Source organism: Artemia franciscana, chromosome 1 (genome assembly GCF_032884065.1).
Source record: "Artemia franciscana chromosome 1, ASM3288406v1, whole genome shotgun sequence".
Taxonomy (NCBI): domain Eukaryota; kingdom Metazoa; phylum Arthropoda; class Branchiopoda; order Anostraca; family Artemiidae; genus Artemia; species Artemia franciscana.
This window is the reverse complement of record NC_088863.1, coordinates 64,381,001-64,396,093: the sequence shown is the minus strand read 5'-3', so window position 1 is coordinate 64,396,093 and position 15,093 is coordinate 64,381,001. Positions and strand designations below refer to the sequence as shown.

Sequence of the window (15,093 nt, the reverse complement as noted above, 5' to 3'; positions counted from 1 at the left end):
ATTCCCTGTGTCGCCGTCGTCATTTATATATCCCCCTGTGCCCCCCGGCGTCCCCGTTTTAGTTGTGTCCCTGTGTCCCGGTCGTCATTTATATTCCCTGTGTCCCGGTCGTCATTTGTGTCCCGATGTCCCAGTCTGTGATTTCTCTTTGAGTGTCCCGGGCGTCATTTATATTCCTTGTGTCCCGGTGTCCCGGTCGTCATTTGTGTCCCGGTGTCCCGGTCTGTATATACATTCGTTTTTGAATTGGTCTTTTTTTTAGTTTTTAGTTTTTTACCTTTTTTAGTTTTTTTAGTTATACCTCATGATTCTAATGATTGCCCTTGAGCTTTGTTGATGGTGATTGCTAATCGAACATTCCCTGTGTCCCCGTCGTCATTTATATATTCCCCTGTGCCCCCCGGCGTCCCCGTTGTAGTTGTGTCCCTGTGTCCCGGTCGTCATTTATATTCCCTGTGTCCCGGTCGTCATTTGTATCCCGGTGTCCCGGTCTGTATATACATTCGTTTTTGAAATGGTATGTGATGAAATAAATTTTTGTATTTTCCCCTTTTTTTCTTTTTAGTTTTTTTTATTTTTATTTTTTTTAGTTTTGTTTTTCTCCTTTATTTTTCACTTTTTTTCCTTTTTTTATTTTTTTTTCTTTTTTAGTCTTTTTAGTTTTTTAGCTTTTTTAGTTCTTTTTTTATTAGTTTTTAGTTTTTTTTCTTTTTAGTTTTTTTGTAGTTTTTACCTTTTTTTTTTAGTTTTTTTTACTTATGTCCTGGTCGTCATTTATACTCCCTGTGTCCCGGTCGTCATTTGTGTCCCGGTGCTTTGTTGATGGTGATTGCTAATCGAACATTTCTTGTATCCCGGTCGCTTTCTCTTTGAGTGTCCCGGTCGTCATTTATATTCCCTATGTGCCAGTGTCCCGATCGTCATTTGTGTCCCGATGTCCCGGTCTGTAATTTCGTCAGTCGAAAACATGACCTCAGTCAACACACAAACATGACGTCGCTCGACAGACACACACACACAGACAACTTATTTTTATATATATAGAAGATAGAAGATATCTATATATACAAAAATAAGTTGTCTGTGTGTATGTGTGTCGAGTGACGTCATGTTTGTTTCTCGACTGACGTCATGTTTGTCGACTGACCAAATTAGAGACCAGGACTTTGGGACACAAATGACGACCGGGACACCGGGACATCTATATATATATATAAATAAGTTGTCTGTGTGTGTGTTGAGTGACGTCATTTCATCAGGTCGTCATGTTGTCATTATGACGATGACGTCATTAAAGGTATTTAAGAAAATTGTTCAAAGACAAATTTTTAATTGTAAGAAGATCGTGGATGGAAAAATGTTTAATTGTAAAATGACTGAAGAACCTGCTTAAAGAGTCTATGTCAAAAAACTTGCGGCTGATAGAGAAAGTAAGAAAAGAAAGCGTGCCGAGGAAAAACTACAAAAAAAACGAAAAAGAAAATACAAAAAAAAACTAAAAAAGTTAAAAAACTAAAAAAAACTAAAAAAAAAGGTAAAAACTAAAAACTAAAAAAAGAAAAAAACTAAAAAAAACTAAAAAAAGGTAAAAACTACAAAAAAACTAAAAAGAAAAAAACAAAAACTAATAAAAAAACTAAAAAAAACTAAAAACTGAAAAAGAAAAAAAAAGGAAAAAAACTGAAAAATAAAGGAGAAAAAGAAAACTAAACACCGGGACACAGGGAATATAATGACGACCGGGACATTCAAAGAGAAATTACAGACTGGGACACTGGGACACAAATAACGACCGGGAGATATAAATGACGACCGGGACGCTCAAAGATAAGTTACAGACCGGGACACCGGGACACAAATGACGACCAGGACAACGGGACACAGGGAATATAAATGACGACTGGAACGCTCAAAGAGAAATTGCAGAAAGGACACTGGGACACAAATGACGACCGGGATACCGGGAATATAAATAACGACATTTGCATATGACGTCATTATAAGTATATAAGGCTTTGTATGTGCAAAGACAATGGGAAAGCCAAGAATTTTGTATATTCGCAAGTTTTACGTAGTTCAAAACACATATATAAATCTATCTATATTCATAGGTGGTACACGGGGACACAACTACAATGGCGCGTAACTAATATGGCGCGTAACGACTTACGCGCGCGGGGAGGCTTGGGGGGCGTGAAGCGCCCCCTCCAACTAGGTGTTGGGGTGGCGCGAAGCGCCACCCCAACAGCTAGTAGGGAATATAAATGACGACAGGGACACTCAAAGAGAAAGCGACCGGGACACAAGGAATGTTCGACTAGCAATCACCATCAACAAAGCACTAGGACACAAATGACAACCGGGACACAGGGAATATAAATGACATCCGGGACACTCAAAGAGAAATTACAGACCGGGTCACCGGAACACAAATGACGACCGGGACAAAAATGACGACCGGGACACCGGAAAGCTAAAAAACTAAAAAAAGGTAAAAAACTAAAAACTAAAAAAGAAAAAAACTAAAAAAACTAAATTTTATTAAGTTTATTTTGTAAAAACTACAAAATAAACTAAAAAGAAAAGAAAACTAAAAACTAATAAAAAAACTGAAAACTGAAAAAGAAAAAAAACTAAAAAAAGGAAAAACACTAAAAAATAAAGGAGAAAAATAAAACTAAAAGCCGGGACACAGGGAATATAAATGACGACCGGGACACTCGAAGAGTAATTACAGACCGGGACAAGGGGACACAAATGACGACCGGGACACTGGGAATATAAATGACGACCGGGACGCTCAAAGAGAAATTACAGACTGGGACACTGGGACACAAATGATGATCGGGATACTGGGAATATAAATGACAATCGGAACACAACTACAACGGGGATGCCGGGGGCACAGGGTTGCATGTTCAAGAGTCGGTAAACCTGACAATCTATTTATATGCACAGACAATGGGACATCGAAGAATGTTGTATATTCGCAAGTTTTAATGACGACGGGGACACAGGGAATGTTCGATTAGTAATCACCATCAACAAAGCTCAAGGGCAATCATTAGAATAATGAGGTATAGATCTGAATACGGATTGTTTTTCTCATGGATAATTTTATGTTGCATGTTCAAGAGTCGGTAAACCTGACAATCTGTTTATAAGCACAGACAATGAGACATCGAAGAATGTTGTATATTCGCAAGTTTTACATAGTTAAAAACATCTATATCTATAACGAAAAGAGAAATCTTTTTTCTTTTATCTATATTCACAGGTGGGACACAGGGACACAACTACAATGGCACGTAACATATTATGGCGCGTAACGACTTACGCACACGGGGGGGGGGGGGGCTTGGGGGGGCGCGAAGTGCCCCCACCAACTAGGTGTTGGGGTCTTCACACCCCCCAAATATATATATATATATATATATATATATATATATATATATATATATATATATATATATATATATATATATATATATATATATATATATATATATATATGTAAGCAACAAGGCATGCCGCAGCAAGGCATGCAACAGGCTTCTATTTATGGATTCTCATTGTCCCTTGTGTTCTAACCGCAGACAGTTTAACGTCTTTTCATATTGCAGTTTTTCAAAGATATTTGATTATTAAAGCAAGTCCAATTCCTAATAATGATATCTGCTAAGCTTCAAAGATTTGGTTTTCTTTTTTAAAGTTTCTGAATTCTTGTAATCCCTGGTTTTTAATTTTTTTCTTTTTTTCTTTTTGAGTTTTTTTTTAGTTTTTCAGTTTTTTCTTTTTCATTTTTTCTTTTTTTAGATGTTTACCTTTTTTTAGTTGTTTTAGTTTTTTTCTTCTTTTTTAATTTTCTTTTTTTTTCGTAACGTATCCCAGCAACACCTGTGAAGGGGGCTAATTTTTAACTGCGTAAAACTTGCGGATAGACAACTGGTAATTCCTCTCATATATTCTGGTAATTTGTCGACACTCATTTTTTTTTTTTACTTTCTCTTTCAGCTGCAAGCATGGTTTCACGATGCTTTTGTAATACATCGACACGCTTCTTTTGGTAACTTCTGTCTGAGCCTCGAGCCTACCCTCTCCTACTAAAGTAACACGTATGCAAGGTGCTAATTTTTAACTGAGTAAGACTTGTGGATATACAACATTCTTCGCAATCCCATTGTCTGTGCGTATAAATAGATGGTCTGGTTTACCGACTCTTGAGCATGCAACATATAATTGTCCACGGGAAAAACAATCCGTATTAAGATCCATACCACATTTTTCTAGTGATCGCTGTTGAGCTTTGTTGATGGTGATTGCAAATGCTAATCGAATTGGGAAATGCAAACTTTTAAAGAAAATGCAGATCCGTTTGTATCGTGGGAATGCGAGGAATAAGAACAACCTCGCGTCCTGTGGTGGTGCAGTGGGTTTGACCTTAGCTTGGCAATACGGGACCCAGAGATCAAATCATGCTGCAGTAATGCACTGCAGGGCCAATGCAGGGACCTTAGTAGTCAAGAAGCGTCTTTAATCTGATACAATACAAGAACAACCTCGTCCTCGGAAAGCCCTGTTAAGATTATTGCATCTAATACGTTTTCACATTTTTTTTTTAAGGCAAGTCGTGTGTCGTTTCAAAACTTTGGTGTGTTAATAATTCGCAACATGATTATTATTACGTCTATTTTTAGTTGTAGCACGTGTGGTGGAAACCCTGGGAGATCCAGCGAGTTTTTACTTTCTCTTCCACAACGTATCCCAGCAACACGTGTACAGGGTGCTAATTTATAACTGCGTAAAACTTGCGTATAGACCACTGGTAATTCCTCTGATATATTCCTTGACACGCCTTCGGTGATGTAAATTGGAAAATCCCAATCTGGCCCTTTTTCTTTTAGCTGCAAGCCTGGTTTTGCGTTGCTGTGATGTTTCCTCCTAGTGCTCCCTTTTTGATAAAATGATAGGATAAATTCTTTTTGACATTAGTGATACTTTCTCTTTGAGCCACAATATAAGTCTTACTTTTTTTCTGAGTCGCAAATATTTATATTGAACTAGCTGTTGGGGTGGCGCTTCGCGCCACCCCAACACCTAGCTGGTGGAGCGCTTCGCGACCCCCCCCCCCCAAGCCCCCCGCGCGCGTAAGTCGTTACGCGCCATTGTAGTTGTGTCCCTGTGTCCCACCTGTGAGTATAGATAGATTTATATATGTGTTTCAAACTACGTAAAAATTGCGAATATACAACATTCTTGGCTTTCCCATTGTCTTTGCATATACAAAGCCGTATGTACTAATAATGACATCATATGCAAACGCTCTTTTTACAAACAAACAAACATGCATACACACAACTCCTTTTTATATAGATAGATAGATAGATAGACACAATACAAATCAACTGCGTAAAACTTGCGAATATACAACATTCTTCGCTGTCCAATTGTCGCTGCATATATATAGATTGTCAGGTTTACCGACCCTCGAACATGCAACGTACAATTGTCCATGGGAAAAACAATCAGTATTAAGATCTATACCACATTTTTCTAATGATTGACCTTGAGCTTTGTTGATGGTGATTGCAAATGCTAATCGAATTGGGAATTGCAATGTTTTAAATTGAAAAGGCAGATCCGTTGGAATCATGGGAATGCGAGAAATAAGAACAGCCTCACCCTCAAAAGGCTCTGTCAAGATTGTGGCCTCTATTAAGTTTTCCATTGTTTTTTTTACGGCGAGTCGCGTGCCATTGCAAAGCTTTGGTGGGTGGATATTTCTTAAAAGTATTATTGGTACGCCTATTTTTAGTTGTAGCACGTTTGGTGGAAACCCTGAAAGATCCACGGAATATGAAAATTCAGATGGATAATTAACCGCTTCATTTGGTTCCAAAACTGTGTCAACTGACTTGTAAAGGACTGCCTGGTCTCGAATCTTGGTCAAAACAATATAGTTGATTTCGTGGCCGTCTATATTTTTGGGTGCGAGAATCGCTCTTTCACTTAGCCATTAATTATTTTTATAATTTTTTAGAATATTCGGAAATACTTTTTCAATCAATTCATTTTTGGACATCACTAAATTACAGAAATCAGCAGGTAGTTGTATACGTCCTGAAATTGAGTCTACTGGGAGCTTTCCGTTTCCAATTGCCAGCAATTGGTCTGAAAATGTTTGACCAGAGTCATCGTTTTGCAATCGGACACGCATATTTGTAGTTAATTTTAATGTTTTTACGTGTGCCCATAAATTAGAATTTTTCAGGCAAGCATTCATTTCGTCTGCAGGAGTTGATCTAGGTATTATAGGTAATTTTTGCCTGAAATTTCCCGCAAGCAATATTAATGTGCTGCCAAAGGGTTTCGACTTCCCTCGCAAATCTTTCAAGCATTGATCCAGAGCCTCGAGCGATTTTTTGTGTGCCATTGTGCACTCATCCCAAATAATAAGTTTGCATTGCTGCAATACTTTACCAATCCCGGATGATTTGGAAATATTGCCCGTGGGAGTTTCTGTAGAATGCAAATTCAGAGGCAATTTCAAAGCGGAATGAGCACTTCTTCCACCAGGCAGCAATGTTGCGGCTATTCCGGACGACGCAATGGCCAACGCTATATCATTTTTTGATCGAATTGATGCCAGAATCAGTTTTATCACAAACGTTTTACCAGTATCTCCTGGCGCATCCAAAAAGAAAATTTCTCCAACGTTGTTATCGACACAATGCATTATCGTATCATAAATGCATTCAATTCAGAATTTCTATCACTGATTAAGCACAATCGTAAAAATTTATGATTCTCGCCTGAGAATGGCACGCTTTCTGTTCTTTCTTTCTCTATCAGCCTCAAGCCTGTTTCCTTGCTGTTCTTTTGATTCCTCGGCACGCTTTCTTTTCTGACTTTCTCTATCAGCAGCAAGTTTTTTGGCATAGACTCTTTGAGCATCTTCCTCGGCTGTTGCCATTGTAAGTTCATTAGTCATTTTAAAGTTAAACATTAATAGATTTCTACATGAACGCATGTCTTAAATATCTTTAATGACGTTACCGTCATAACAAAAATGACGACAACTAACTTCATGACGTTAGTCAACACACAAACATGACGTCACCTGACATACACATCCACAGACAACTTATTTTTATATATATAGATAAGACGTCATATGTTGCATATAAATAGATTTTCAGGTTTACTGACTCTTGAACATGCAACATATAATTGTCCATGGGAAAAACAATCTGTATTCAGATCTATACCTCATTATTCTAATGATGTGTCCCTGTGTCCCGGTCGTCATTTATATTCCCTATGTCCCGGTCGTCATTTGTGTCCCGGTGTCCCAGTTTGTAATTTCTCTTTGAGTGTCCCGGTCGTCATTTATATTCCCTGTGTCCCGGTGTCCTGGTCGTCATTTGTGTCCCGGTGTCCCGGTCTGTAATTTCTATTCGAACAATCCCTGTGTCTCGGTCGTCATTTATATATCCCGCCTGTGCCCCCGGCGTCCCCGTTGTAGTTGTGTCCCTGTGTCCCGGTCGTCATTTAGATTCCCTGTGTCCCGGTCGTGACACCGTTATATGTATGGATTTTCACTGTCGCTTCTTTTCTAGACGCAATTATTTTAAGCTTTTTCTTGATGTCGAGATTTCCAAACGGTACATTTGTAAAATCATGTTTTTTATTAGACCTTTAACTTTTACCTCGGCTTATCCTTTGCCATTATGAAAGACATATCGCCAAACCTTTGCTTCTTTTAGATGTTCCGTTTGTGGGACATACACATCTTTCCTGTACTCATCTAGCCTGCACAAAGTAGTTTGTAAATATTTTCTTAGAATTCCAACATGGGTCAAAAATAGGTATATTACACGAAAATCCGGAATATTTGATTTTACAGTTAAAATGCATCAACAATACGACATATTTCTTTGACCTTCTACAGAGAATATAATAAATTTTCCCCTTAATAGTCTCATTTAATGGAAAAATGGTTGTGTCGTCATTTCTTTAATAAAATACATATCTATGCGCTATATTCATGTGTACTGTTTTATGCGTTATTTATATGAGTTATGTTTTCATTTATGCGTCATGTTATGTGAGTGGTTTTTTTAAGTTATGTGCAAGAAAAACTATGATCTACTTATTTTTATTAGAAGTGTAATTTTTATATTTTGTCAATTTTTTTTTCATACTCCTTTGTGTACATCTTTTGTATTTATAGAGGGCACAAATAAATTATGAATGTTATTACTATTATTAGGATTACAAGTGTAAACTCTGACGATCATGGATTCTCATTTCCTCTACTGCAAAGCCCTTCATTGTTCTCGATCACTTTCTTTCACATTACACTAATCAAAATATCGTATTCAAAAATCTTATCCCACAAGAAAAGTCTCACACCCCTCAGATTTTGCATTTAACATCATGATACCCCTCAGCATTTGATACCCCTCAGCCCTGCAACCTTGATAACATATGGCAGATTTCCCTTCTTGTTATTCTAAGATTACTTTTTATAAATTTGGAGATTTTGATCCTGACCATTTTGGCTTTTTCCATAGGATGGACGATCCAACAGAATCCAAAATTCTACAAGATGCAATAGCTGTTCACATTAGGATTTTTCTCAAGTTTACTTCGAAGGCATTGTCGTCTGAAAAAGTGAACCAAAACTACTCGAAATATTCAGTATTTCTATCTGCAGAATTTATATTTGCTATTTTGGCCTTCTTCATTCTTGTGTTTTTTAGAAAGCAGATGCAAACATTACATGATATTTTTGGTAAGTTCAAATGATTTTTTTTTTTTACAATAAACAAAGAATAAAGAGAAGTTGCTTCCTAAAGTGGTTTCAGAAGCAGAAATTTTGCTAAGCATAAAATCACCAAGCACAAAATATTGCAATAAAAAAAATTGTGTAACATAGCTCTTAAATAAGAACTTATATTTGTGAAAAAGACACCATAGAACTCAGCCAATTTCAAGAACCGTGTGCCGGACTTTTAAATCTCCTCAATTTATATTTTGTTTTAAATGAAGTCGGTCGCTAGTTTAGGTCTTTTTTACATACCTTATGCCTCTAAGCCGATCTGAGAAAAACAATTGAGGTACCATTGTCGCATATTAATAAGACTTCTGAATATTTTGTTTATCACTATGGTCCTCCCATCTCTTTCTACATGTCCTTTAAGTTACAAGCCTATCGCACATGAAAAATATTTGCCCTATTTTGGGCGTCACAAACCAATAGAGCCTAAGTCTGTTATGAAGGAAAAATGGGTCCAGACTGATGAGACTAAAAAATTTTAGCCCTGGTAAGACTTGTAACAAAATTTCATCCGGTTTTCCTTTGCATAGGGGTCCCCTGTGACTAATAGCTGACAGATATAGCATATGTTTTAACCTTCAAAGAAACTTTTAGATCCCTTTGTCAATATTTAGAAGGTAAAAAAGTTTTGGTGTTCTTTTTCTCTTTCCTGGACAAATTTTGTGAAGTCCTTAACTCGACCCACTTGTAATTCCTGAACTATTATATGTGCGCTACTCTGATTATATGAGTGAATTTAGTTTCTATTATTTTCTCTCACTACTTTACTGTGAACACATCAAGGTTCCACTTTGGCTAATGGTTCCAAAATTTTTAGGCGGGTCAGAATCACACATTGGGTACCAATGTGTAATAAAAAGAAAGATGAGGCTCTTTCCTCCTCCACCCCCACCCTACCAACGCTATGTATTTGAAGCCTCATGTAGCATATTGTAAAAGCCAAAATCCAGAACAGCTCATGTAAGGCTCTTTAGATAAATATATAAGTGGATTTATACCCCATAGCATCACTGTAAGATTACCATTGCATTGAGTGTGTAATATTAATTGTAAAATGGTAATAGCTCGTCTCTTATAGCAAAAATTCTTTCTTTCAAAAATAACGAAACAAGTATTATGTTTATTACAAAAGTGGAAGGAGTAAGTGCTATGGCCCAGGATAAATATTTTTAATACAAATCCTGCATTCAAAATAATAAATATAAGAAAATGAAAAATTATTTTTGGAATTTGCCCCTCCCAATCCATCCCTACCTGATTTTTAAGGCTCCGTTTAAGGAGCCTTTTTTGAAGTAGTTTAATTTTTTAATATTAATTTTGCTCTTTAAAGAGAGCAACTTGAGGTGGATGGAAGCTCCCTTCAACAGTATGGTGTTTCCCAACATGACATTAAAACCGGTAAAAGAAAGCTTTGTTTCAAACCATCAAGGTAAAGAGCTAAGTTAAATCTAAAATGAACACATAAAATGCTGTATATATGGGCGACCACCTTCTAAACAACCCACCCCCTTACACTGATGCTTTTCGACACGATGTGTATGATTTGCATAAATACAAAGATTTAGGTTCAAAGGTTCAAAAGCTGTCATCATAAGTAAATTTTATAGGTAAAAGGGGTAAACGCTGAGTATACAATTTCGATTCTGCTGGAGTAATAATCCGCCTCTTTAAAATAAAAGAACAACTATCATATGTTCTTCCCCCCTCTCCGTGGAAAGTAATCGGGGCTAGTCAGCCCTGCTCTTTGATGCTTTTGAATTTTGCTCCCTCCAATTCTAGATTCCAAAACAATCCCATCTGGAATTGTCAGATTTTGGAATCAACAAAATTACAAAAGTTCAAATTGTTGTCACTGATGGGGGTTCATTTGCTCGTTGTATTTTTATTTTGGGTGATAGGGTCAAACCAGGGGTAATAAATATGGAAAGGAGTTTTTTTGCGTGGGAGTCTTTAGTTAATTTTATTTTTAAGAATAAAAATTGGCAGAATGCACCTAGTTTGCTTTTGTCCCTCCTATTTCCCACTTGGCTTATCCCCATCAGATATGATGGGGAGTAAAATTTCAAGGAAGATATGTCTTCGGAGAAAGGGCGGTCCATGCCAAGTTGTGAAGCTTTACTTCTTTTAGACAAGGGTCTAATAATGAAAGTTCCTAACTTAGGACTTTGTGAATATTTTGGCAAAGAATATTACCCCTTTTAAAAGATAAATTTTTATGCCAAAGAGAACAAGACAACTTCTTGATAAAAAAAAGTGATGTAATAAAAGTTTTCCGTACTAGCGTTATTTGACACAGGAAAGCTTTTTAGTATGCCAATTATATTATTCTTTAACATTAAATTTTAAAGGAGATGCCTGGATTACCATCTTTAATAGGAGATTAACAGAATAGTCCATATTTATCATCATGGAACAGACACAAGTCATTAATCTTGACTCCTGGATTCTATTGCTAGATTGCTAACACTAATAAGATTGATCTAAATTGTTGTGTTTTTCGTAAAGAAATGGGGCATCTGAGTTGAAATCAACATATAAAAATAATTACTCCTTTTAGTAGTTATTTATCTCAGCTCAGGAATGGCACAAAGGGAAGATATGGTTTAGAGGGGCTCGACATTTTGGGAGAGGAAGAACTTCAAAGACAGGTTAGATATAATCAGAATAGGGCAGTTTTGTTATGGGTTAAAGGTATAAGGGCATTTGCATCCAAAGCCGATTTCGAATGACCGGTATGTATTAATTGAGCTAGAAGATACCAAAATTGTGCTTTAGAACTAAAGGACTTAAATGTTTAAGCAAAAAGTATAACGCTATTACGAAACATGGGATTTTTGAGGGAAAAATTGTTTTATTCATTATATAAAATGTCGAGACACGGTGTTTTCTTGCATTCACCACGTCAGCATTAACATAGATATTATGATTACTGAATAGACAAATTCTGGACCCTTTTAGAATACCACTTAGAGGTAAACAAATGTGCATTTTTTATTTTTCTGGTTGAATTGAAAAAATTGTTGCCCAAATTTTGAGGATCCTTACCAAAAATTGTTTTTGTTAGTAAAGTACGGCTGCCTTGTTCCAGGGAATTGTAAATACTAGTTTTAGAATGATTAGAGGGCAATAGCTGTTTGTCTTTTTCCTGGTCATCTGATATCCTTCTCTTCAAGATCCCATGGCCCAGCCAATGTTATAAAAATGGGTAATTGAAGTTCCCCTATATGGGTCACGAAAGCTAAAAAAAAAAAACCGAGGCAGAAAAAAGGACTACGAAGACTTTTTTATTTGGAAACTAAATTTATAAGTCTTTTTGGCCAAAGGAACCCAAATGGAGTGGAAAGTGTTTGTTTTGGTTTTTGTTTCCCAAAAATGGGTTCGAAAATGGGTGAAGGGAAATAATGTCTGAGACCACATTGGCTACGCATGACAAAAAGATGAAATCCGTAGGTTGAGAAAACGAAGCCAGTGAAAAATAGAAGAGAAATGGGCGGACAATCTGGTTGAGACCTCCACTTGACCTTCATAAAAATACAGATAGAAATTCAAAAAATATTAAAGACATCAAAAATGCAGATAAAAGTCCAATGGACAATATAAAAAACCAAACCATATAAGAAACACTAAAGCTAAAAAAAAGAACCTTTCTATGTAACGGTGAAAGGGTAAGTGAATATAAAACAAACAAGAGTGAATCTTTTATTCGGGAGCGGAGGTTCCAACCAAATTATTTGCACATTTTCCTTTATTTTTCACTGGCTAAATTTTATCCTTGTTTTTTCTTCTCAGTACTTTTTTTCTTGTTTATTTGTCGATGAATGATAAAAAAAAATTATCAGATTGAAATTTCAAGAATCTTTCTCTAGGCCAAGAGAACTGTTTAAAATTTTTAGGTATGTATTTTTCTTTGTTGGATGATCCATTTGAATAAACGTTTTTAGGAGTCAAATCTGAGTTTGCATGTAGCACAATATATCAAACAGTTCGTGGTAATGAACAGGAAGTGACCCGGCCCAATAGTAACCAAAACTCTAAAAGCGGAATTTTGATACAAATAGATACATCAAAATAATTGGATTTTTACGGTGATTTTAAATATACAATAATAATAATAATAATTATTATTATTTATTTATAACCCACAAAATACATAAGACTGTGGAGTGAACACACAAAAAAAAGAAAAAACAAGAAAAAAACATAACACATAAATAACATAACAGCATAACAACATACAATATAAATAAATTACCTCAATTCAAAAAAATGGCCAAAGAGGGTCAAAAACACCCATCATTTGCTGAGTTTTAAGAGATATATCTTCAGATAAACGTTTCAGTCGCGAGGGCGCATCAATGATGTCAAATTTAGAAACGACTGTATGACTCCGATACCACCGAGGCAGACGCAGCAAATACTTGCAATACTTAAAATATCCTGAGCGTATTTTCTTTGTATCCTTTTTGCGAAGGAGGAAAGCAAAACCAGAAAGATAAGAAACAGCAGGGGCACAAAAACTAGAATAAAGACGGCATAGTCCTTTTCGGTTATACCGACCACGATTTGGTGGAATTTTTCCATAACCAACCCACATACTTTTCGGTACGCTGGATGTAATAGCGGAGCAAGTAGAAGAAAGTGACGTGGGAAAAGAGTATAAAAGTTTCATCAAGTTTAACCCTACCACGAACCGATTACCAGCCTGATAAAATTGGCTTTATTTTCAAAGAGGTGAATCACTGAATAAAGTCACAGAATCTTAGTGGAAATCGTGCCGTTCGATTCAGCGTATCAGAGAACCCTCAAAGAAAGATTACGGATGCGTGTTTATTTGTCTTTTTGGTGTTGCTTTTTCCCCAAGGGTAATCGTATCGATCCAGTTGTCCTAGAATGCCATTAGAGGGCTCATTAAAACAGAAATTAAAAGCCCTTTTTTAGTGACCGAAAAAAATGGAGGGCAAAGAGGGTTCCTCCCACGCTCAATTTTCTCGAAAAGTCAAAGTCACTGGACCACAGTTTTTAGATAGCCATTTTGTTCAACATAGTCGACTAAATCTAATAACTATGCCTTTGAGGACAACTTAACCCCCCACAGCTCCCGAAGGAAGGGCTGCAAGTTATGAGCTTTGCCGATTGTTTACATATAGTATTGGTTATTGGGGATACAGACATTTCAGGGTTTTTTCCTGGTGGGGGGCTCAGGGGAAGAGAATTACATGGGAGGATACCTCCATAGAGCAATTTCCTATGGGGGAAAAGAATTTCCATAAGGGGGCTGGATTTCCCAGCATTATTCAAAAAAATAATCAGAAATTAAATTTTACAAAACTGATTTTTTTTCAACTGAAAGTAAGGAGCAAAATTAAAACTTAAACAAATGGAAATGTTACTTATATGAGGGGGTTCACCCCCTCGTCAATATTTCGCTCTTTACGCTAAGTAATTTTAGTAGGTTCATTTCAAAGAGCTATTTAATCTAATTAAACAGCTTTTGGAATTCAGGGGGCATTCTTAGAGAATTAAAACAAATTATCATCTTTAGCGAAAACAGTGAGGTATTGACGAGGGGGCAAGTCTCCTCATATTACGCACATGAGGGAGTTTCTTTCCCTCGTCAGTATCTCGCTCTTTACGCTAAAGTTAGAATTCTGTTAAATAATGACCGATTTTAAACAATAATTTGTTTGTTATTTTTCGGCAAATCTTGCCATTTAATATTATCTTAAGCAGCTTCTTAACTATGATTTTTATGTGATAACAAACCATAGATTTTGCATGTTTTCGCCTTGTGGTTGTTATTAGATATAAAAAAAAACAGTTTTTTCTAACTGAAAGTGAGGAACAACATTAAGATTAAAACGAACAGAAATTATTATATATATATATGAATTATCATATATATGATTACATATATATGAAGGGGTTGTCCCCTTCTCAGTACCTCAATCTTTATGTTAATGTTTGACTTTTTGTTCCAGTTCCTTAAGTATGATTCCTGATCCGCAGGAATTATTTAACTTCAGTGGTAAGAGCGAGGTACTGAGGAGGGCGCAACTCCCTTACATGCTTAATAACAACCAAAAGAGAAATTTGAGGAAATTACGGTTCAAACAGTTCGTGGTAACAAACTGTAAGCAAGGAGTGACCCGGATCAATAGTAACCAAAAATCTAAAGAACAATTTAAAAAAAGTATTTTGATAGCAATAGATATATCTAAAGATTAGCTTTTTATGTTGATTTCATATATATA

General features: G+C 36.2%; 1 protein-coding gene across 2 annotated transcripts in view; it reads left to right on the top strand.

Annotated features, from left to right (window-relative positions):
* The window catches only part of LOC136032871 (protein phosphatase 1L-like), a 59,192-nt gene that overhangs the window by 9,212 nt on the left and 34,887 nt on the right, over window positions 1–15,093 (top strand). For both annotated transcript variants that reach the window (XM_065713289.1, XM_065713297.1), the window contains exon 2: window positions 8,577–8,797. In XM_065713289.1, coding sequence (XP_065569361.1) covers window positions 8,578–8,797 — 220 coding nt within the window. In that variant the 5' untranslated portion in view covers window position 8,577. The remainder of the gene's footprint in view (window positions 1–8,576; window positions 8,798–15,093) is intronic.